The sequence below is a fragment of the Erythrolamprus reginae genome, chromosome 1, assembly GCF_031021105.1.
Source record: "Erythrolamprus reginae isolate rEryReg1 chromosome 1, rEryReg1.hap1, whole genome shotgun sequence".
NCBI classification, from domain to species: Eukaryota; Metazoa; Chordata; class Lepidosauria; order Squamata; family Dipsadidae; genus Erythrolamprus; species Erythrolamprus reginae.
The window spans coordinates 142,787,858-142,813,330 of NC_091950.1; the positions used below are offsets into that span (position 1 = coordinate 142,787,858).

The 25,473-nt window shown below is 46.2% G+C and overlaps 1 protein-coding gene across 1 annotated transcript; it reads left to right on the forward strand.

The window, feature by feature from the left end:
- Positions 1-8,329: 8,329 nt before the first annotated feature.
- UBE2L6 (ubiquitin conjugating enzyme E2 L6) lies at positions 8,330-21,252 on the forward strand. The gene is made up of 5 exons (XM_070727281.1): positions 8,330-8,412; positions 16,756-16,872; positions 18,936-19,031; positions 19,356-19,542; positions 19,659-21,252. The coding sequence occupies exons 2-5, from the start codon at positions 16,843-16,845 to the stop codon at positions 19,811-19,813; spliced, it is 468 nt and encodes a 155-aa protein (XP_070583382.1). The 5' UTR covers positions 8,330-8,412; positions 16,756-16,842; the 3' UTR covers positions 19,814-21,252.
- The last annotated feature ends 4,221 nt before the right edge of the window (positions 21,253-25,473 follow it).

Sequence of the window (25,473 nt, forward strand, 5' to 3'; positions counted from 1 at the left end):
AGATACTCATAGTAAAATATATCTAAGAAAGAATAGAAGAGAAGTTATAGGAATAGAACATATCAATGAAAGAATAGAAGAAGAGATATAGGAATAGAAGAAAGGCATAGGAAATGTAGGAGAGCAATAGGACAGGGGACGGAAGGCACTCTAGTGCAGAGGTCCCCAACCTTTTTTGCACCAGGGACCGGCTTTAAGCTAGACCAGTTTTCCATGGCCCGGTGGGGGGGGGGGGCTTTGGTCTTATGGGGGTGGGGTTATGGAGGGGTGGAGCCAGGGCCGCCATCAGGAATTTTGGGGCCCCATACAGCCTAAGTGTCTGGGGCCCCCCCTCCCCGCCATTTTAAAACTACTTTATTTTGCAACATACCAATTATGTATGAAATTTACCTTCTTTGGGGAGGGGTGAAAGGGGAGAGTAAGAGAGGAAGGAGTGAAAGAAGGGAATGAGGGAGGAAAGAAGGGAGGAAGGAAAAGGAAAGCAAGAAATGGAGGGAGGAAAGGAAGGAAAGAAAGAAAGAAAGAAAGAAAGGGGGAAGGGACAGGAACAGAGGAAGGAAGCAAGGAAACTTATGAAAGGGGAGAGTAAGAGAGGAAAGACTGAAGGAAGGGAGGGAGGGAAGAAGGTAGGAAGGAGAAAGAAAAGAAGAAATAGAGGAAGGGAAGGTAAAAGAGAGAAAGAAAAAGAGCAAGAAAGAAAGCAAGAAAGAAAGAGAATGAAAGAGAAATAAAAATAGAGAGGGGGAATGAAAGAAATGGAAGGAGGGAAGGAAGGAGAGAAAGCAAGAGAAAGAAAGAAAGCAAGAGAGAGAAAAAAGAATGAAAGAGCAAGAGAGCAAGAGAGCAAAAGAAAGAGAGAAAGAAAGAGAGAAAGAAAGGCAACTTCAAAGAAAGGCTCACTGAGCATCTCTCACGCTCTTTCTATCCCTCTTTCTTTCTCTCTCTTCCTTTCTATCTCTCCTCTTCCTTTCTCTCCTCTCTCTCTCTCCCTCTCTCTTTCTCTCTCCCCTCTCTCCCTCTCTTGCTATCTCTCCCCCTCTCCCTCTCTCTTTCTCTCTCTCCCTCTCTCTCTTTCTCCCCCTCTCTCCCTCTCTCTTTCTCCCTCTCCCTCTCTTTCTCTCTCTCCCCCTCTCTCCATCTCTCTTTCTCCCTCTCCCTCTTTCTCTCTCCCTCCCCCTCTCTCCCTCTCTTTCTCTCTCTCCCTCTCTTGCTATCTCTTTCTCTCCCCCTCTCTCCCTCTCTCTTTCTCTCTCTCCCTCTCTCCCTCTCTCCCTCTCTTGCTATCTCTTTCTCTCTCTTTCTCCCCCTCTCTCCCTCTCTCTTTCTCCCTCTCCCTCTCTTTCTCTCTCTCTCCCCCCTCTCTTTCTCTCTCTCCCTCTCTTGCTATCTCTTTCTCTCCCCCCTCTCTCCCTATCTCTTTCTCTCTCTCCCTCTCTTGCTATCTCTTTCTCCCCCCTCTCTCCCTCTCTCTTTCTCCCTCTCCCTCTCTTTCTCTCTCTCCCCCCTCTCTCCATCTCTCTTTCTCCCTCTCCCTCTCTTTCTCTCTCTCTCCCCCCTCTCTCCCTCTCTCTTTCTCTCTCTCCCTCTCTTGCTATCTCTTTCTCTCCCCCCTCTCTCCCTCTCTTTCTCTCTCTCCCTCTCTTGCTATTTCTTTCTCTCTCTTTCTCCCCCCTCTCTCCCTCTCTCTTTCTCCCTCTCCCTCTCTTTCTCTCTCTCCCCCCTCTCTCCCTCTCTCTTTCTCTCTCTCCCTCTCTTGCTATCAATTTCTCTCCCCCCTCTCTCCCTATCTCTTTCTCTCTCTCCCTCTCTTGCTATCTCTCTCTCTCTTTCTCCCCCCTCTCTCCCTCTCTCTTTCTCCCTCTCCCTCCACTCACCCATCCTGGGGGTCTTTTTCGGACTTCCCAATCCAAGTCACGCAGCCTTGCGGAGCTCCTGGTGGATGTGTGCGTGCGCCCGGAAGGCGTCCGAACTTTGCCCGGCGGAGCTCTGCAAACACGAGGCAGGGAGGGAGGGAGGCCGTTGCCCGGCCAGCGGGCACCAAACAGGGCAGGGCTCCATGGGAGGGGAGGGGGCACCTCGCGGCTGGGGGCTGCCTGGCTTTGTGATTTTGGCTGGGGGGGGGGGAGTTAGGAAGGTCCTACTTCTCCCCCCCCAGCCAAAAATTCAAAGCCTATCTGCTGGATACGGGCGATGAGTGGGACAGAGCGGCGCGGAAGCCTCTTGCAGCAGCTGCCACAGCCACCGGCTTCGGCGCCGCTCGTCCCGTTCATCGCCCGTATCCAGCAGATAGGCTTTGAGTTTTTGGCTGCGGGGGGGGGGGGGAGAAGTAGGACCTTCCTAACTCCCCCCCAGCCAAAATCACAAAGCCAGGCAGCCCCCAGCCGCCAAAGGAGCCTCCTGATTCTCCCCGCCCTGCCCGACGCCACACCCTGTCCTGCATAATGTCCTCTGCCGGGAGGGCAGCGGCGCCGTGGACCGGCTGGAAAACCCCAATGGCCCGGTCCCGGTCCGCGGACCGGCGGTTGGGGACCTCTGCTCTAGTGCACTTGTACTTGCCCCTTACTGACCTCTTAGGAATCTGGATAGGTCAACCATGGATAATCTAAGGGTAAAGTGTTGGGGGTTTAGGGATGACACTATGGAGTCCGGTAATGAGTTCCACGCTTCGACAACTCGGTTACTGAAGTCATATTTTTTACAGTCAAGTTTGGAGCGGTTAATATTAAGTTTAAATCTGTTGTGTGCTCTTGTGTTGTTGTGGTTGAAGCTGAAGTAGTCGCCGACAGGCAGGACGTTGCAGCATATGATCTTGTGGGCAATACTTAGATCTTGTTTAAGGCATCTTAGTTCTAGGCTTTCTAGGCCCAGGATTGAAAGTCTAGTTTCGTAGGATATTCTGTTTCGAGTGGAGGAGTGAAGGGCTCTTCTGGTGAAGTATCTTTGGACATTTTCAAGGGTGTTAATGTCTGAGATGCGATATGGGTTCCAAACAGATTAGCTATATTCGAGGATGGGTCTGGCAAAAGTTTTGTAGCAGTGCACATGTGTACGTGGGAAGCGCCCGCATGGCTTTTCCCCCCCCCATTTCTGACCTTGCACCTGGTTCATTTCATCAAAAGCAACAAAGTATGTGCAGTATGTACATTGATTCAGGGACATGTTCTTAAATCTCAAGAGTTATCTACAGTTTAATTTTAGTTTTTCTCTTTCTGATCATGGCTGTGCTGAAATATACTGTTTCCTTTTCACAAGGGTCCAAAATTTAACAATGCTTTTATATTACCCTGTTTCCCCGAAAATAAGACAGCGTCTTATATTAATTTTTGCTTCCAAAGATGTGCTACGTCTTATTTTCAGGAGGTGTCTTATTTTTTTTCAATGAAGAAAAATTCATATTTATTGCCGAACAAAAAAAAAAAAGGAACATTTATTATACACTGTACAGTAGTTGTCATCACAAACCAGCATAACCAGACAAACTGGGAATCCTATCAATAATTCCTTACTACTACCGTACCATTATTTCCATGTACAACAATTAACGGTATGGTACATTTACCAATATTTATGGTTTAAACAGAAACGAAATGTCTCCTACGTCTTACTTTCGGGGGATGCCTTATATTAGGCAATTCTACGAAACCTCTACTATGTCTTACTTTCGGGGGTGACTTATTTTCAGGGAAACAGGGTATTTTGCCACCATGACCGGAAAAACTACATGTAGCTTTTCACTAGTTTAGGACTGGGATTTGTCTCTATCAGACCAGAGCGATTCCCCCCCCCCCATTCAGAATCTTTTGCAAACTTGGTCTCTCTGACTCATCTTCTGTTCTTGCAAAAATATGTCAAACATGCAAACCACACTTTGTCCATGCGTATTACTATTATGACATCTCAAACATTATGCAAGCTCTGAAAGAGATATTTTGCAGCCAGATTTCAGAAAAAGAAAGAAGTGCGAGAGGAAAAACTATGGGGTGCAAAAAGTGATATCTTCTATATAAATAATTAGGTAATTTGGAAAATAGATCATTTTCCCTTTGTCCTTCATAATTAAACAATTGAAGCAGGGTTGAAGCATTCTTTTCCAACACCTACTTCTACATAATATTACATATCCAGTTTCACTTTTCTCCCATCAAGAGAGGATAGTTATTTCTCTGCTGTGTATCTGGACTTTTGGACATTGGTAGCTACTAGGTGATTTGATAGTGGCATTCCTATCAATAAACACTTCTGGCCAAAGTACTTTAGAATGCTGGCATTATTACCTACCTGCTTAGGCGCTGTCGGAAAATAAAGTGGTTTGCCTGGATTGAGTTTACAAAAAAAGAGAACCTATAAATATTTTCAATTAATAAATAACAGTGGTTTGCTGGAGTCACTTTATTTCTACACTAATTATTTATTTATATTGTTTATATTGAAGTGATATTTTATTACATTGGTATTTTAATACAACAATGATTGCATTCTAGAAATGTGATAGTGAACCTATGGCACGTTCCCAGAGTGGCACGTGAAGCCATGTCACCAGGCACATGCGGAATCGCCCGTTCCTCTTCCGGGTTTCTGCTGCGCATGTGCAGCCTTCATGAACTGGAAGAGCTGGTCTTCTGTTTTCTGAAGTGAGCATGCTCTCTGTCCAGCTGATCATCACGCATGAATGCATGTTATTAACCAGAAGACTAGCTAGCAGTTCATTTTCTGGTTTGCTCATGCCCACTGGGCATCCCAGGTGAGCACTCGCGCATGTTCCCTTTTTGGCACTCGGTGCTGAAAAAATTCACCATCATTGTTCTAGAACAGAGGTTCTCAACCTGGGGGTCAGGACCCCTTTTGGGGTCAAACAGCTGTTTCACAGGGGTCGCTTAAGACAGCGTTTCCCAACCGGTGTGCCGCGGCACACTAGTGTGCCGCGAGACACGGCCAGGTGTGCCGCGAAAGCTCCAGCTGGGCGGGGCGCTGCTGGTGCCGACCTGGAGCTCCCGCTCGCAGCTGTCCCCCGGCTCCTGCTCGATGCCGCGGTTTTCGGCGCTCTCCTGCTGGGCCCCAAAGAAGGAAGGCAGGAAGAAGGAGAGCTTCATTCTTCGCGCCTTTTTCTTGCCTTCCTTCTTTGGGGCCCAGCAGGAGAGCGCCAGAAACCGCGGCATCAGGCAGGAGCCGAGGGACAGCTGCGAGTGGGAGCCCCAGATCGGAGGCACCGGCAGCGCCCCGCCCAGCTGGAGCTTCTTTGGCATCGGCGGCAAGTGTCCTTTGGGGCCGGCGGGAGGGCACTGGCGGTGGGAGGGTGGTGGTGGTGGCTGCAGCGGCCACAGGCAGTCGCGGGGAGATGGCGGCGGTGAGAGGGAGCTCCAGGCGGCGGCGGCAAGAGGGAGCTCCAGGAGGCGGCGGCGAGAGGGAGCTCCAGGAGGCAGCGAGAGGGAGCTCTCTCTCTCTCAGCTGACTGCAAGCGGGAGCCCTGACAGTGGCGGTTGGACGTGCTTCTGGACGCCGTACATGGTGGCGCTGCGGGCCTGACATATACGGCATCCAGCAGCACGTCCAGCTGCCGCCATCAGGGCTCCCACTTGCAGTCAGCTGAGAGAGAGAGAGAGAGAAAGAAAGAGAGACATATAAGAGAGGCAGAGAGAGAGAGAGAGAGACATAGCAAGAGAGGCAGAGCGAGAAAGAGAGACAGCAAGAGAGGCAGAGAGAGAGAAAGAGCAAAAAAGAGAGGAAGAAAGAAAGAGGGATGGAGAGAGAGAAAGAAGGAAAGGAAGGAAAAGAGAGAAAGAGGGAGAAATAGAGCGAAAGGGAGGAAGAGAGAGGGTTTTTTGTCCAAACTTTTCTTTAGCCCCCCCCCGCCCCCCCCTTTCAATGTTCCCCAGGATTTTGAAAATATGAATAATGTGCTGCGGCTCAAAAAAGGTTGGGAAACACTGGCTTAAGACCAGGGGAAAAGAGAAATTCCCCATGGTGTTTGGAACTAAAGCTTCTATTCTGGCGACTTGGAACATATTTTTACAATCCGACCAATCAGGTGTTTACAGTGGGGGTGTCCCTCTGACCTTCCGGCCAATCAGCTTAAAGCTCTGTTGGGAGAATTGGCGCTAGACTTATGGTTGGGGGTCATCACAACATGAGGAACTGTATTAAGGGGTCGCGGCATTAGAAAGGTTGAGAACCACTCTTCTAGAAGATGTTATAACTCAGTGGTTCTCAACCTTTCTAATGCTGCGACTCCTTAATACAGTTCCTCATGTTGTGGTGACCCCCAACCATGGTTCCTGATTCTCTGCCCTAATGACTGGCTGGATAGGTGTGGCTAGGGGGTCATTTGACTGGGTGGGAGTGAGTGACTTCAAGTTGGACACACCCACCCAGGTTTTCTGGCTCCCTTTTTTCTGTGGGGGAACAGGTCTAAATGGCTATTTGAATGTTTAAAGTCGCAGATCCCGAATTTAATTGTTACCTGGGGTTTTGGTTTTGCAGCTCAGATAGGCTAGCTGTAACCATTGGGCATCCCCCTGTATCAAACAACAGTTCCCATCTTCCTCAACCAGGTTGATGGAAGGCTGACATATAGACCCTGCTCCTGCCCCCCCCCACGAAACTGTTCGAACATTCCTCGAAGACCTTTATGAAAACGAAACACAGAGAAGGCAATTCATATGCAACAACGGAAAATATTTTTGACTTACCCACATCTCACTTTTTACCATGAGAGATTAGCATTTGGTCTCTGAGGAGTTAAAAAAAAAAAAAGGAAAAAGAGGCGGCTCTTATCTTTTCCACACACATTCAGTACAGAAGAAGCAGAGTTAGAAACTGCCTGAGACATAATCTCTTCTGTTTACAGTAGAATGCTTCTTGGGTCTTTCACTTTATTCCTTTTTTAAAGGTTTTATTGTATTGCCCTCAGCAACTGAGAGACTCTTAATATAGGACCCTAGCTGGAATTTAATTGAATCTGGTCTTGCAAGGAAGGACTGTGTTAATGAATGGGCCTGATGGACACTTGCCCATGGGCCTCATGAGCATATGGGCCCCATACTAACCTGTTGTGGTCCGTTCACGTCTGGTGCAATTAGTCAAATTAGTCAAATTAGGACAGTGGAGGTGCAGTACAGGCATCCTGTGTTTCTGGCACCTGAGACTGACAGCGAAGAAGACATGGTGTCAGACCCTGAAGAACAACTAGGGCCTTCTGCACTTCCTGAGATGAGTGACTCAGGAGAATAGGAGGAGCCACTTCTAGATGCTGGGATTCGCAGGGCCTCTAGGGGTCATGAGTGGTTACTCAGGAGATTTACTCATGAGTAGCACTGCTGACTCCTGGGTCACGCCCTCAAGGTATTTAGGAATGAGAACAACGTAGTTCCTTCTAGCATCTAGTTTGTAGCTATTGATTTTTGGTTTGTGATTAAAAAAAAACATTATTGACTTTCTAGGGAGCTCCGGGCTTACAGGTAACTTCTGAGTGTCTACTTGGTAATTATTATCGTGTTTATCTCTTTCTGGGACTCTGGCCAGCTGATAAGACTTTATAATCAGTACAGCGAAGCAATTGATAGAATTTACTTTCCTTTAGAAAAACTTTAAATGCAAATACTTTTTGTACATGGTAAAATCCTTTATTAATTAATCCGGTGGTGTGCATCTGATTCCTGGGAGGATCGACACAGGGACAGAACACTAACCTGCCTGTCCTAGCCCTTCAATGCATCTTGCATCATATAAATTCAGCAACTGTATGGCTTACTGAGTGTTATCTATGGAGAGAGGCGGCATACAAATCTAATTAATAATAATAATAATAATAATAATAATAATAATAATAATAATATTGTATTTTTCAAGCCTCGTGTATTGTTCACATGTTTATTGTGCAATTAGTTGTTGCTGTTTAAGTTTGCCAACCCCTGCCCTGAGGGGAAAGACAGGTTTCTATAGAAAGACCTCTGTAACTGTCCGGTTTGATTCTGCAACCCAACAGGACCGACACAGACTTCAGAGGGTAATCAGAACTTCAGAAAAAACAATTGCTGCCAACCTGCCTTCCATTGAGGACCTGTATACTGCACGAGTCAAAAAGAGGACATGAAAATATTTACTGATCCCTCGCATCCTGGACATAAACTGTTTCAACTCCTACCCTCAAAATGACACTATATAGCAGACCTGGGCAAAGTGCAGCCCATGGGCTGCATCCGGCCCGCCCACTGTCTGTAACTGGCCCGCCAGCTATCTGTGAGTCTCGGTTTTACCTAGCAGCCGGCGACTTAAACGCCGGCTGGACATTATTGGAGCAGCTTGAGAGCATGAGAGAGACAGAGAGAGAGGGAGGGAGGGAGACCTGCAGGCAGCTTGTTCTCCAAAGCGAATGCCACAGAGGAAAAAAGAATTGGGAGGGGCGTGGAACACCCGGTAAGTTTCCCTGCATGGTTTTGGGCAGCGAGTGTGTGTATGTGTGTGTGAAAGAGAGAGAGAAAGAGAGAGAGAGACCTGCAGGTAGCTTGTTCTCCAATGCACTGCTGCGGAGAGTCCAACATGGGTGATACTTCAGCCTGATTGGTTAGGAACTGAGTTAGATTAGCATAATAATTAGCTCCGCCCTGTAGCCACCCCCTTATAGCTCAGTCTTAAAAACTCAGTCGTAGTGATAGGGACTAGAGTTTACTTCTCTGTTAAATTTGTATATATGTTTCATGAGAATCTTTTAAATGTATTAAATGTATTAAATGCATTAATTTCTCCTATTTGTTTTTTCCCCTCTTTTTCTCTTTTTTACAGAAACAGAAGAGGACAAGAGGATTCAGGTGTCTACCCTCCGTGGGTATAACCTGCAACTCATTACCTCCTCAGGGCTCGCACCCTCCGTGGGAGCAGCCCAGAGGTACGGCTCTCCCTGGGCTGGGTCCCTGACCTCCGTGGCCAAACCCCACCATCATGCCCAGTGGTTAATCCCAGAGCCGTTGGAGTTATTTGAGGTCCCTAGCCTCCGAGGCCAAACCTCACCGAGCTCGGAGGGGCGAAGGTACAGCTGCCCCAGTGGCACCCCACCCCCCTCCCTCAACCTTTGGAGCTCACCGCTAGCGTTTTCCAAGCCTAAAGGGGAAATCCCCGAGGCTTCCCTCTTGCGTGCCGCAGGAAAGACCGCCGATTTCGGCGGCAGATTCAAAAAGCCGACTATCAGCTGTTCGTCGGCTTTTTAGGAGCGGCGCGCCTGCAGCTTCGGCGCTGAGGGAAAGAGAAGCAAATAACGCAGCGGGGAATGGGAGAGGCCAGCCAAGACAGCGTTGTCTTCGGAGAGGAGGCTAGGCATTAAAACGGGACGCCTGCCACAGATTCCTCCCGCTTGGTTGCGCCCGCCATTTTGGAGGGCTAGGCGTTAAGAATTAACCAACGCCCACCTGGATTTTCCCGCGCTTGGCTTCGCCCGCCATTTTCAGCAACGGAAATTACCTCACTTCCCAGCATCCCTAGAGGGCGACTTGCCCATTTCCGAGCTCCTTTGCGCCATTTTCTTGCGAATTCGGAGCTAAGTCGGTCTACATTTCTCCAGTTTAGGAGCAATCGAGAAACCAGATTTTTTCACCTTACTTACTGTGAGTAAATTAAAAATTGGGGATGGCTGATCAAGCTTCCAGCGCTCCTACCGAGGCTGCAACTGGGAGGGAGGAGGCCCCGAAGTCAAGCACCAAGGGCCATTCCTCTAGAGCCAAGACCAAAGCTTCCTCATCTTTAAAGGAAGCAGAAAAGAAGATTAAAGCCTTAGAGGCGCAGCTGGAGGCCACCCAAAGGCAGGCCCCGCTGATCCCTTCGCCTCCTGCACTGACTACTTGCCCAACACAGCCAACCTTGCCACAATGGCTTCCTAGCTGCTCCCCAGGGGCACAGAGAGATTCAGTGGCTTCAGTGCACAGCGCAGAATTATCTCCTGACAGACAGGCTTCGCAACTGCTACCTGAACCACAGAGGTCTGACTTTTTGATGCCTCAGACCCAATCATGGTACCAACCTCCTCCACCACGTTATGCGCCCCCTTCTGCAACATTCACCCCTTCAGCAGCGGGGCTTAGGGCCAATGAGACCTGGCAGTCTATGCCACCTGCCTTGCAAGACATGTTAACCACTGCATATACGCATGGCGTGTCCATTGGTTCCCAACAGAAGGATGGACCGCAAAACAGGCCACCTAGGAGGGACCTTTGGTCTGTACCTCATGCCTCCACTTTTCCACAAGAGGCTGAAATGGAGGAGGAGGAGGAGGAGGTGGACACAGATCACGAATGCGAACTGTCGGAGGATGAAGCCCCTCCACCAGATCAGCCTGTTTCAGTGATGCTTTTCAAACCAGCCCTTTACGATGTCCTTTTAAGGAAGGCGAAACTAGTAGCCACTGTGTCAGATGCTTCCAAGCCTCCCGTGGCAGCAGCAGGCTTACAACCAGCTGCGAGACTATTCAACGAACCGCAAAAGGAATCCCACCACATACCATCTTCACAGATATTTGTGGAAAGCGTCAAACGCCCATGGGAACATCCAGCGGCAGCACAGGGGCCTTCCATGATGGATCGTAGATTCTACACATTCGATCCGGAAATTGAGGACTTGCTATCCTTCCCAACCATTGATCAACCAGTTGCGAGTTTAGTCTCCAACGCGATGGTCCCGTCGGACCTGGCTGAAGGGTTAAAGCCGGAGGATAAGAGGGCAGAGACACTCATTCGCAAGACCCACCAGATGGCTTCATGGGCCTTGAGGGCGACTGCAGCCGCCTCCTTCTTCAACAGGACCAGTATCCTCTGGTTACAGGAGATGCAAGCCAGAGTGGGGCCAGAGGATGGACGGCTTAGACAAGACCTAAGCAAACTGGTCTTAGCATCCGAATTCTCAGCGGATGCCACCTTAACCGCAGCCAAATTCGCCTCTAGAGCAATGGCAGCGACCCTGTCGTCTAGGAGATTGCTTTGGCTTAGATCCTGGCAAGCCGACGCTAAGTCTAAATGGCGCCTGGCTTCAGCACCCTTCTATGGGTCAGAACTTTTTGGCCAGTCATTGGACAAGGTCCTTATCGAAGATAAGGACAAGAAAAAGGTCCTTCCAAAATCAGCCAGGCGAGCAGATAGGCGTCAGACTCCCTTCTACCGCCGCCAGCCCTTTCGCCAGGAGCCTGCCACGGCGGGCACACAAAATCCAAGACCTTACTCTGGCGGATACAACCAGAACACGTTCAGGAGTAACAGAGGTGGATACGGCAATAGAGGTAGACAGTATCAGCAATCCAGGAAACCCTTCGGAAACACCAACCAGAGGGGATTCCGTGGGCAGAAATGACTGGGATTTGGAGATCCCTATTGGAGGCCGTCTCCAGGCATTTGCCACAGCATGGAGCGGTACAACTACGGATGCGTGGGCCCTCAATACAGTCTACCAGGGGCTCAGGCTCAAGTTTCTTTACCCACCACCTCAACGTTTTATCCAATGTCCCTGGACCAGCTGCCCCCACAAGAGGGCTCTCTTGCAACAGGAGGTCCTTCACCTACTGGACATTGGGGCTGTAGAACCGGTCCCCCCAGATCAACGGGGGACGGGGTATTATTCGATAGTTTTTGTAGTACCAAAAGCCTCGGGGGGATGCAGGCTGATCTTGAACCTGAAACAGCTCAACCTGTACATCAAATATGTCAGGTTCAAAATGCATTCCCTCCGCACTATTCTTGCCTGCGTAAGAAGAGGCGATTGGATGACCTCCATAGATCTAAAGGAGGCATACCTCCACGTACCAGTGCACGCAAACCACCGGCAATACCTCAGGTTCTGCATCAACGACAATCACTACCAGTACAAGGCAATGCCATTTGGTCTGTCATCCGCACCGCGGGCTTTCACGAAGCTCTTGGACGTCTTAACGGCATCCCTCAGATCCAGTTCAGTGCGCCTGATGGCGTATCTGGACGATATAGTCATCTTATCGAGGGATCCAGAGAGGGCACAGTCAGACCTGCGGGTGACCATTCAAACCCTAAGGGACCATGGCTTCACAATCAACTTCCCCAAAAGCCATCTGACGCCTACTACGTGTATCCCTCACTTGGGAACAGTAATAGACTCCCAAATAGGCAAGGTCTTTCTGTCCCAGGAACGTCGACAGAAGATCAGGGAGATGGTGAATCTTCTTTGTCAACAAAAGCAGGCATCCTTGGCCTTCCTTTCTCAAGTACTCGGGACCTTTGTTTCCTGCATCGAGATTATTCCTTGGGCCCGCCTCCACACCAGGCCCCTACAGTGGTTTCTTCTTCCCTACCAACGAAGTCGATCCAGCCACTCTCATCGCCTAGTGTCAATACCGAGAGCGGTCAGACGCTCCCTCCCATGGTGGCGCTCGTCGGCCCTGCTTCAAGGTTCCACCTTCCTGAGGACAGCGGAACTGGTCATCACCACAGACGCCAGCCTCACGGGCTGGGGAGCACACTCGGAGACGCAAGTGGCGCAGGGGCTGTGGACTCCAGCGGATCTAGAAGACACCAACATCAATCTTCTAGAGCTGAGAGCGGTCTTCCTAGCTCTTCAAGCCTTCCACAAGGAGTGTCAGGCCAATCACATACTGATCCTCACGGACAATGTGGCCACCCGTTCCCACATCAACCATCAGGGGGGAACGAGGTCGGGCAGGCTAATGCAGGAGGCCAACGCCCTCATGTCCTGGGCAGAGTCAAACCTGCTATCCCTCAGAGCGGAGCATATCTCGGGGGTGGACAATGTGCAGGCAGACTGGCTCAGCAGGTCCACCCTACATCCAGGAGAGTGGCACCTGGGGAGGAAGGCGTTCCAGGCCGTGGCAAGGAGATACGGAAAACCGCTAGTGGACCTGTTTGCCACGTCACACAACACTCACCTGCAATGCTTTTTCTCCCGCTTCCCGTCACCGGGAGCCGAGAGGGTCAATGCCCTCAGGAGCCCATGGCCGGAGGGCCTATTGTACGCTTTTCCACCAGTATGTCTTATCCATCGGACAATTGCAAAGCTGATAGCAGAGAGAGCCGAGATAATATTAATTGCTCCTTACTGGCCACGCCGTCCATGGTTTGCGGATCTGATGGACCTGTCAATATCACCACCATGGCGGCTTCCAATCAGCCTTGTCTCCCTCAGCCAGGGGTCAGTCTACCATCCAGACCCCCAGTGGTGGAGGCTTGCCGCGTGGCACTTGAGGGGAACAGGATGAAGGCAGCGTCACTTCCAGAGGACGTAATAGCTACAATTCAGGCAGCCCGGAGACCTTCCACCACGAGGATATACCAGGCTACCTGGTCAGCCTTTTACCAATTCTGCAGGGCTAGAGGAGTGGATCCACAAACAGCATCAGTGGACCACGTGCTGTCCTTCTTACAAGTAGGTCTGGATAAAGGGCTTGCCCCGAATACCCTTCGCAGACAGGTGGCAGCTATCTCCACCATAGTCAAACTTAACGACTGGAGATCCATCTCCCATCATCCCTGGGTGAGAGATTTCCTCAAGGGAGCCTCCAATCTTCGGCCTCCAACAGTACACAGATTTCCATCATGGGACCTTTCCTTCGTCCTGGACACTCTAACAGCGCCTCCTTTCGAGCCGCTCCGTAATGTTTCACTTCAACTATTGTCTTTCAAAACGGCCTTCTTAGTGGCCATCACATCGGCCAGAAGAGTATCCGAACTTACGGCCCTTTCGGTCAGACCAGACTTATGTCGCTTCCACCCCAATAGAGTGGTTTTACGCCTGGACCCAACCTTCCTGACAAAGGTGAACACCTTGTTTCACAGGTCCAACGACATTGTCCTCCCTGACTTCTGCGCACAGGGGAACCATCCGCTGGAACTACGCTGGCACAAGCTAGACGTGCGGAGGGCGGTTAAAATCTACATCCGCCGGACGGCCACATTCCGAAAGACGGAGGCCCTTTTCGTGTCCTTTGCGGCATCCACGATGGGAGCCAAAATATCTCCCACAACGTTTAGTCGCTGGGTGACTTCCTGTATTGCGACTGCATATACGTCAAAATCACGGACAGTACCGGAGAATATTACGGCGCACTCAACCAGGAGTGCGGCAACTTCTGCGGCGTGGTCCACGCAGGCTCCCTTGGAAGACATCTGCCGAGCTGCGACTTGGACCACCCCAAACACATTCATTAGACACTACAAACTGGACTCATTTGGGTCCTCTGATGCGGCCTTTGGCCGAAGAGTGCTGCAGAGGGTGTGTGAATCGCATGCGCCCCTGGTCCAGCCTTCTCCCGCCCTGTTATCTTGATCTTGGGTATATCCCATGTTGGACTCTCCGCAGCAGTGCATTGGAGAAGGACCGTTGAACTTACCTGAACGGTCTTCTCGATGCACTGCGAGGAGAGTCCAATCCCATCCCGGCCATTTGGCCCAGGGGCTCAGTCTAGTTATCTTGTTGAGTTAATAAAGTTGTGTTGATTGCACTACTCCTTCGTGTTTTTTTTTGACTGAGCTATAAGGGGGTGGCTACAGGGCGGAGCTAATTATTATGCTAATCTAACTCAGTTCCTAACCAATCAGGCTGAAGTATCACCCATGTTGGACTCTCCTCGCAGTGCATCGAGAAGACCGTTCAGGTAAGTTCAACGGTCCTTCTCCAAGGCAAAAGTCAGGAAAAAAGTTTGGAGTTTGGAGTGGCTTGTAACACCCATGTTTGCCTGCATGGACTTGGGCAGTGTTCATACGGATGGGAGAGAAAAGAGCTGCAGCTTGCAAAAGCCAGTGGGGGGTGGGGAAGCTTGTTAAAAGCCAATCAGGAAAAAGCTTTGGAAAGGGGAAAAAGAGAAGGGAAAAGAGGGAAGAGAAAGAAAGGGGGGGGGGGGGAGAGAAAGATAAATGATACTACAAAGGTTTTTCTTTTTTATTAGAAGCTCTGTAACGGAAGTCTTCAAACTTGGCAACTTTAAGACTTGTGGACTCCCAGAATTCTCCAGCCAGCATAGCTTGGAGTTGAATTCTGGGAGCTGAAGTCCACAAGTCTTAAAGTTGCCAAGTTTTGAGACCCCACCTTTAGATGTGCTGGCAATATAACAGGACATTCCTTATTTATTAAAATAATTTATATTTCAATTTTCCACAATCAAAATGATTTGCAATAAAATATGAAACTTCCACTTAGAAAAGAAAAGGGAAGGAGGAAAGAAATGAAACAGGGGAAAAGAAAGGAAGGAAAGGAGAAAGGAAGGGAGGAAATTATACAGTATTGGGTAGAGTTGAGTTAATTATATTAGCCTGGCCCTCTAAAACCATCCCAATTTCTCATGTGGCCCCATGGCAAAATTAATTGCCCACCCCTGCTATAGAGCACTGCACACCAAGACAAGTAGACACAAGAACAGTTTTTTCCCCAAACGCCATCACTGTGCGAAACAAATAATTCCCTCAACACTGTCAAAATATTTACTAAGTTTTCACTACTGTTACTACTAGTTTTTTCCTCATCATTCCTATCACCCATCTCCTCCCTGATTGTATGACTGTAACTTATTGCTGTATCCTTAAGATTTTTATCAATATTGATTGCTTCTTTATTGCTTATTTGACCCTTATGACAATCATTCAGTGTTGTTCCTCATGACTCTTGGCAAATGTATCTTTTCCTTTATGTACACTGAGAGCATAGGCAAAGACAAATTTCCTGTGTGTCCAATCATCCTTGGCCAATAAAGAATTATATTCTATTCTACTCTATTCTTTCTACAGTGGAACCCCGACATAAGAGCTGCTCTACTTAAGAGCAACTCGAGATAAGAGCTGGGAGGGGAGAGATATTTTTGTTCTACTTACAAGCCCAAATTCGAGATACAAGCGCCAAGGAGCTGTCTCCTGAAGCCAAACGCTAACTTCCGCGTTCGGCTTCAGGAGACAGCTGCGAAGCGGCACGCGTGTTTTAAAAGGTTGCAGCCGGCCTGGGGGGCTCGGGGGGGGCTTGCAGCTTTCTTTCTTGCTCTTTTTCTTTCTCTCTTTTACCTTCCCTTCCTCTATTTCTTCTTTTCTTTCTCCTTCCCACCTTCTTCCCTCCCTCCCTCCTTTCACTCATTCCTCTCTTACTCTCCCCTTTCATAAGTTTCCTTGCTTCCTTCCTCTGTTCCTGTCCCTTCCCCCTTTCTTTCTTTCTTTCTTGCTTTCTTGCTTTCTTTCTTGCTCTTTTTCTTTCTCTCTTTTACCTTCCCTTCCTCTATTTCTTCTTTTCTTCCCACCCTCCGTCCATTCATTCACCCATTCCTCTCTTGATCGCTTAAAGCCGGTCCCTGGTGCAAAAAGGGTTGGGGACCTCTGTCCTACAGGATTGGGTGGCAGAGAAGTTGAACATATGTAAATTTAAAAGTTTAAGAAAGTTTACAAGTTAAGTGAAAGAAACTTCATTATTCATTTATATGTACATGTACATTTCTTCATTAAAAACATGTCTTTCTGCATAATTTAGACTAACTTTGTGAGTTTTTTGAGGGCTGGAACCAATTAAAATTATTTACATTAATTCCTATGGGGAAAAGTCGTTCGAGATAAGAGCTGCTCGACTTAAGAGCCCAGGTCCGGAACGAATTAAACTCGTATCTCGAGGTACCACTGTATTTCTATTTGGTGGTGGGGTGTGTTTGTCTGGTGATGGGCACTAATCACAAAATACCTGTTTTATGTTGTGTGTGTGTTTATATTTAAAAAAATCAATAAAAATATTATTTAAAAAAAATCTATTTCTATTTCTATTGTGACAAAGTCAGGGCAGCGCAGCAGCAGGAAGGGATCCTTTCGCGGCGCTGTTCCTTTCTCTGCCCGGCGCGTTCGGGGACCGGATCGAAGGAAAATGGCGGCGGCCAACCGGAGGGTGGCGAAGGTAGGCTGATGACGCGAGGATGAGAGACCTTTTGAGGGGCTTCGGGGCCATCTCGAGGAAGGCGAAAGAGGCGGGAAAGGACGGTTGTGCTGGGGAAAATAAATCGCAAGCCATTGAGGTTGATAAGATGCGCCTCTTTTGAGGTGGCAGCGACGGGGTCTCGAGCCCGCCGATCTTGGGGGCAGCCCCTCCAACAGGAAGGAGTAGAGCCACACCGTTCTGGAGGCTTAACCGCGAGGGGGTTGGGCAGCCAGGCAGTAACGAGTCTCCGGCAAGCCGCCCTTTTGACGGGCTTTATTGCGCGTCTTTTATTTTTAGAGAGAATTTTTTTCTCCTTAAATACTTTTAAAACTATTTAAATCCTTCGGTTTTTCAATACAGTACTTCGCTTCAGGTTCGGCTAGGGAGAGGGTAGCTTTAAACGGGATGCTCTCCCGATATACGTGGGTTAGAGGAGCGGCTGTCCGGATTGTCCTAACAATCTCCTCAGACTTCGGTGGTGCCATGAATGTCTCCTTTAGAGCCGGAGAGGGTCATTTTGAGCGGGTCGCCCTATTTGGAAGGAAATTAAGAAAATGCTTGAAATGATAGCGGGCAGAGGAAAAGAGCTCTCTTCGGGGCTTTCGGTTTCGTTTCCTGCTGGCTGGAAAAGCCATCCCTGCAAAGGAGGGAGGAGGAGGAGGAGGAGGAGGAAACGCTGTTTGCAGATACTGTACTGTAATATGAAGTGAGCTGTGACTCCCAAAAGCCATAAAGCAGATCTTTGCGCTGCTAGATATAAACCATTGCGGGTTTTTTGTTTTTACAATGACTTGAAAATGAAAAGAAGGAGACTTGAGTTTCTAGGCTTAGAAAACTTGGAGCTTCGTCATTGCCTTCAACACGAGCTAAGCATAGCCCATAAAATCATCTGCTGCAATGTCCTTCCTGTCAATGACTACTTCAGCTTCAACCACAACAACACATGAGCACATAACAGATACAAACTCAAAGTAAACCGCACCAAATTCGACTAGAAAATATGACTTCAGCAACCGAATTGTTAATGCATGGAACTCACTACCGGACTCTGTAGTATCATCACATAACCCCCAAAACTTTACCTTTAGGCTATCCACTGTTGATCTCTCCTAAGAGGTCAGTAAGAGGCATGCATAAGTGGACCAGCGTGCTTACCATTCCTGTCCTAGGTTTCTCTCTTATTAATATCCATCTCATGTAGAAACATAGAAACAGAAAAAGACCTCAGGGTCCATCTAGTCTGCCCTTATACTATTTCTTGTATTTTATCTTAGGATGGATATATGTTTATCCCAGGCATGTTTAAATTCCGTTACTGTGGATTTACCAACCACATCTGCTGGAAGTTTGTTCCAAGCATCTACTACTCTTTCAGTAAAATAATATTTTCTCATGTTGCTTCTGATCTTTCCCCCAACTAACCTCAGATTGTGCCCCCTTATTCTTGTGTTCACTTTCCTATTAAAAACACTTCCCTCCTGAACCTTATTTAACCCTTTAACATATTTAAATGTTTCGATCAGGTCCCCCCTTTCCCTTCTGTCCTCCAGACTATACAGATTGAGTTCATTAAGTCTTTCCTGATAAGTTTTATGCTTAAGACCTTCCATCATTTTTGTAGCCTGTCTTTGGACATGTTCAATTTTATCAATATCTTTTTGTAGATGAGGTCTCCAGAACTGAACACAGCATTGTTCAGCATATGTATATAAACAGCATATGTATATAAACAGCATTACTGTATATCTATGTATACTACCAATACGTACTTGACAAAATAAAATAAATAAATAAAAGGTTCATTGGATTTCAACTCACACAATTCCTCCTGAAATCCAGGAGGAGAGAATTTAGGTTGGGGGAAGGCTACCATAGAAACTTGCCAGCGTTGCTTGAAATGGGTCTGGCTACTTCAACATTGATCTTGGAACTACTTTGTGGTGTGGTTTTTTTTGTTGTATTCATTCATTCATTCATTCATTCATTCATTCATTCATTCATTCATTCATCCTTCCTCCCTTCCTTCCTTTTTGTCTTTTCAGCAACTTGATGACATTAAAAAATTAAACTTGCAATGCTTTCGGGATATTCAAGCAGATGTGACCAACATTCTCCTTTGGAAAGGACTTTTAATGCCGGTGAGTTCTAAGAGACTGGATAACTACACTGACAGCTGACTACACTGAGATTGACATCTTTCAGGAGATTGCAATGTACTAGTCAGAATAACCTAGCATGCTGTCACTTCAAAAAATGATTTGGGTTATCATGAAAACAACACAAAGAATCAAGAGCCTTTGTTTAAGTGGTGGTGGATTACATTTTCAATTTGGGGTACTAAACGGCCACACATATTCACCATTTGGGAAGGGACTGATATCTTTCATTTTAGTTTGGTCTGCAAGGAAAACTGCATTCCTTAGCCTCCTATGAATCATGATTGTTCCTGTCCTTATACCTAGGATAATCCTCCATACAACAAAGGGGCCTTCTGGATTGAGATAAATTTTCCATATGACTATCCACTCAAGCCTCCTAAAATAAGGTTCAGAACCAAGATCTACCACCCCAATGTGGATGAGAAGGGTGATTTCTGCCTGCCAATCATCAGCGCACAGAACTGGAAGGCTAATACATGGATGGACCAAGGTATGACATGGGCAGGATGGGTAGAGCTGAGGGTGCCAAGTGGCTTTCATTCAATTGCTGCATTGTGTATGTTTTTCTCTGTTTCAACGAAGTGTCACTTTTTATCTTTTCTGCAGTAATCCATGCCTTGGTAGAGCTGGTAAATAATCCTATAAAAGACCCCCCACTGCAACCAGATGTGGCCAAGGAGTTCGAGCAAGACTATGAGACATTTCTGCTAAAGGCAGAAAAGCACACCTGCCAATTCAGTGAGAAGCGGCCAAGCGAGTGACCTGTGCTCACTGACTGGAGTTCACCTTATATGTTGTTTTTTTAGCCTCACAAGTCTTTTTCTACCAATGGGATGGTAGAGAAGAGGGACCAGACACAAAATGTGCATGATGAAAAATTGGACTTTTCTGATTTAAAGCCAGAACTACTCATTTAGGGAACATTTATATGCTTGAATAAGCATAAATTCAAAGTTTAGGTACAGATGCATCTGAATTAAGTTAAAAACCTGTGTCTGTTCATGGAATGCATGAAAACCTGTGCTACTTTCCTCATCCTGGAGCTAATATCTATTACTTGAAAGGATAGTTCTCTCTTTGAAGTCAGTATTGGATTGCAATAAATTTCCAATTGAACTGAAGGGATGACATACCGTAGTTTTCTAAAACAATAATATTTTCCCTCAGAACAGCAGAAAAAATTAAGACTTTTGCAAAGTTAAAGGAATACATCATAGGAATAAAATTAACATTCCACAGAGAAAAAGTACTACCATAAGTTTTAGTACTTTCTAAGCAAAGAGTGATTTATCAGGAACAAACCAATAGGAATACTTCTGGAAAAAAGAATGTTACAGTTGATGCTTTGTTGCATGCCATTCTCTTGCTAGTATATCTTACCTTTGATGAAGAAAATTAACACATTCTTTTTAATTTGTTCTTCATATAAATTTCCACTTTCATAGTGATTCCTTTAGTACTTTAGGATTGTTTCTAAATCTTTCCTTTTCAATTCCAAGTTTACTTTACTTAATGTATTCTAGTGTTTCCCTTTTCTCTTAAAACTTAGTAATTGAATAGGTTGTGTTGCTTTTTAACTTTCCTCCTATCTGTTCTGGTTGTATCGCAGCCAGGTCTTTTGATAACAGACTTTGAGCCAGATGAACTGGGTCTGTTTGGGCATGGTCGGCCTGTGTGGCTGTCAGAGGAGTCAGATAGTGAGAAGCAGGGAGAGAGAGGGTATGAGGTTCTTGCAGAGGTTATAGAACCCCCAACTGGGGCTTTGCCCAAGTCTGATGAAGAAGAGGAGGTGAGGGACCCTATCTTGGATGCAAGAGTGAGAAGGATGCAGGGGAGACAAGAGCAGTTATGCAGACGCAAAAGGAGGACTTGAATACAGTTGTGTGCAGTCTAGAATCCTAAAGTGTATAAAAGGGGAGGAGATTGGAAGGTTCCTTTTGTAGAAAATCAACATTTGATCCTTCGAAGGAAAAGAACACGTTAAGAGTCTTTGCCTTTTGTACAAACCTATCTTTCTGCAGTTCTGAACAAAATAGTATTAAAAAGTCTGTGAATAATTTTGCTTTGGAAATTTTGTTTTGAAACCTTGCTCATCAGTTCTGCCACTTGTTTTGAATTTTGGCAGCTGAAGGACATTTCTTTGTTCTAATTTGTGTTTTTCAACAAACCTGATTGTACAATAAACTACTTCACTTCAAAACCCTGTGTCTGAGCCTTAATTGGAAGTTAATTGCTGCTCGTTTGCCGTGTTAGATAGAACACGATCATCCAGAAATTACCATATTTTTGGTGCATAAGACGCACCAGAGTACAAGACGCACCTAGATTTTAGAGGTGGAAAACAAGGAAAAAAGTATTCTGAACCAAATGGTGTAGTAATATATTATTTAATAAAATACATGTACCATTGTAGCAGAATATTTTTTAGAAACTATACTTTTTACAACCATATACACTTTTTACAAACTTCAAACTTGACAGTTTTAAGACTTGTGGACTTTAACTCCCAGAATTCCCTCCTCTAGTCATGCTGGATGGCGTAATTAGAAGGCAAAAACATCCCAGTTTTTGCAAAAGGTAGGCCATTAAAAATGAAATTGCCCCCCTGTGGGGCATGGGCCTCACATTGGGAACCAATAGTCTAGTTTAAAGAAAAGAATGACTAGGGAAGACATGATAGCAGGGCTCCAGTATTTCAGGGGTTGCCACAAAGAAGAGGGAGTCAAACTATTCTCCAAAGCACCTGAGAGTAGCACAAGACGCAATAGGTGGAATTGGAAACTAAACAAGGAGAAGTAACTTAGAACTAAGGAGAAAATTCCTGACTGTTAGAACAATTAACCAGTGGAACAGTTTGCCTCCAGAAAGTTGTGAATGTTCCAACACTGGAAGTTTTTATGACAATGTTAGATAACCATCTGTCTGAAGTAGTGTAGTGTTTCCTGCCCAAGCAGGGGGTTGGACTAGAAGATCTCCGAGGTCCCTTCCAACTCTTATTGGGAGGGGGCTGCACATGGCCCCTGTACAGCCTGGTTTTGGTCTCCTGCAGCACTTTGCTGGCCAAAATGGGGACACAAGGAAGTGGGGGGTGCATGTAGCCCCTCCTGCACCCTGTTGTGGCTAACATGAAATAACTTCCCCAGGCCTATATTTTTTATGTATGGTGTGTTGTGTGCATGTTTTTAAATTATGGGTTTTTAGTTTAAATTATTAGATTTGTATTACATATTGTTTTGCTACTATTGTTGTGAGCCGCCCCGAGTCTACGGAGAGGGGTGGCATACAAATTTAATTAATAATAATAATAATAATAATAGTAATAATAATAGTAATAATAATAATAATAGTAATAATAATAGTAATAACAATAACAACAACAGGGTGTTGTAGGAGGCTACAGTCCCGTTTGCCACCCCTTCCTGGCTGGCCCACAGAGGAGAACTGCAATGTTGATCCAGCCCTCAAGAAATCCAGTTTGGCACCTCTTTTATAGGGTTTCCTGCTTGAGCAGGGGTTGGACTAGAAGATCTCTAAGAACCCCCTTCCAACTCTTGTTATTCTGCTATTCTGTTTGAGGTGTTAAGAGAAGGTCATATCGTTCAGATTTTGAAATAGCTTAGTTGGGGGTGGCCATAGAAGACAACTATTGGAGCTCTGGTGGCATAGTGATTAGAATGCAGTACTGCAGGGCTAATCCACTACTGACTCCAGGAGTTCGATCCTGTCTGGCTCAAGGTTGACTCAGCCTTCCATCTTTCCGAGGTCAGTAAAATGAGGACCCATATTGTTGTGGGCAATATGCTGATTCTGTAAATGACAGGGCTGTAAAGCCCTGTGAAGCGGTATATAAACCCAAGTGCTATTGCTATTGTACATAATAATAATAATAATAATAATAATAATAATAATAATAATAATAATAATATAATTTATTAGATTTGTATGCTGCCCCTCTCTGGAGACTCGGAGCAGCTCACAACAATCACAACAATATACAAATCCAATATTTTAAAAAAACAAAACATTTTAAAAACCCATCATTAAGAACCATTCAATACAATCATACCATTCATAAAACTATATGTGCTCAGGGTATCTCAGTTACCGCATGCCTGGCGACAAAGGTGGGCCTTAAGTAACTTGCAAAAGGCAAGAAGGGTGGGGGCCGTTCTAATCTCCGGGGGGAGCTGATTCCAGAGGGCCAGGGCCACCACAGAGAAGGCTCTTCCCCTGGGGCCTGCCAGACATCTTGAAAGAGGGCTATTTCGGAGGCAAAGCAGGCCTCATCTCCTGGTCCATAGGCCAGGATACAAGCAGTGATTCTTAGTCAATGCAATGTGTGTGTGTGTGTATCCATGCTGTTATCCAGTTAAATCAGTCTCATAGATCACAATGATGTGCACCAAGAATGTCCAGTGTCTCCAAAGATAGTTATCAATTATTGATATTGCATATCAATCAAGAGTATATAAAAAAGTAGAAGTTAGAAGCATTCAATAGTGCTTGTTTCTCACTTTTTTGGGTGTCTTTAAATAATAAGTAGCGGAAACTCTGGCACTCAGTGCAAAGATTCAAAAAGATGTCTAAAATCCTTTTCCTTATTATTATTAAAATAAGAATAAAATTGTACAGTTAGTGCTCAGTATATCATTGATGAAGAATTACCAGTAACCATGAAAAATATATTTAAATGGTTAATTCTTCATCAATAATATACTGACCCCTAATTGTAGAACTTTTGTAACTTCCTTGTCCACTTACTGATACTATATTTTTGCATCAATTCTGGTTTTTTCTTTTCTATTTTTCACTTGCCCAAGAAAAACAGTTTAAAAACATCCTCTAAAGTTTATACCACTTTAATTTTGTTTTATTTATTTATTTTGTCAAGCGTGCACACACACACACACACACAGAGAGAGAGAGAGAGAGAGAGAGAGAGAGAGAGAGAGAGAGAGGTGGATTCCTACTGGTTCAAACCAGTTCTATAGAACTGATAGTAATTTGACTGCCTGGGTCGCTAGAATTGGCAGCAACCCAGGCCTGCCACACCCCCAAACTGTCTCAGCGCACTGTAGGTGCTGCTATCTTGTTTTTTGCTTCTGTGCATGCACGTGTGCCGTGCGATGCCTCAGGGAGCGAACCAGCAGCGAAGAAGAACCCACCTCTGTTTATAGAAGTACAGTGGAACCCCGACATAAGAGCTGCTCTACTTAAGAGCAACTCGAGATAAGAGCTGGGAGGGGAGAGATATTTTTGTTCTACTTACAAGCCCAAATTCGAGATACAAGCGCCAAGGAGCTGTCTCCTGAAGCCAAACGCTAACTTCCGCGTTCGGCTTCAGGAGACAGCTGCGAAGCGGCGCGCGTGTTTTAAAAGGTTGCAGCCGGCCTGGGGGGCTCGGGGGGGTGCTTGCAGCTTTCTTTCTTGCTCTTTTTCTTTCTCTCTTTTACCTTCCCTTCCTCTATTTCTTCTTTTCTTTCTCCTTCCCACCTTCTTCCCTCCCTCCCTCCTTTCACTCATTCCTCTCTTACTCTCCCCTTTCATAAGTTTCCTTGCTTCCTTCCTCTGTTCCTGTCCCTTCCCCCTTTCTTTCTTTCTTTCTTTCTTTCTTTCTTTCTTTCTTGCTCTTTTTCTTTCTCTCTTTTACCTTCCCTTCCTCTATTTCTTCTTTTCTTTCTCCTTCCCACCTTCTTCCCTCCCTCCCTCCCTTCACTCATTCCTCTCTTACTCTCCCCTTTCATAAGTTTCCTTGCTTCCTTCCTCTGTTCCTGTCCCTTCCCTCTTTCCTTCCTTCCTTGCCACCCTCCGTCTATTCATTCACCCATTCCTCTCTTGATCGCTTAAAGCCGGTCCCTGGTGCAAAAAGGGTTGGGGACCTCTGTCCTACAGGATTGGGTGGCAGAGAAGTTGAACATATGTAAATTTAAAAGTTTAAGAAAGTTTACAAGTTAAGTGAAAGAAACTTCATTATTCATTTATATGTACATGTACATTTCTTCATTAAAAACATGTCTTTCTGCATAATTTAGACTAACTTTGTGAGTTTTTTGAGGGCTGGAACCAATTAAAATTATTTACATTAATTCCTATGGGGAAAAGTCGTTCGAGATAAGAGCTGCTCGACTTAAGAGCCCAGGTCCGGAACGAATTAAACTCGTATCTCGAGGTACCACTGTATAAACATGATTTAAATACATGAAATGAATATGAATAAAAATGAACATTAGGACAGGGATGGTAGGCAGGCTGGTGCACTTATGCAGACCCCATACAAACATCTTAGGAATGGAGTGAGGTCAGGTATGGGCAGCAGGCGGGATGGCATGGAACGTGCCATTTGGATCTGCGTGCGCAACTCCATCACCCCTGGCCGTGAACATGCTGAAATTGATGATTTTTGCCAAAATCCCGCTGTGCA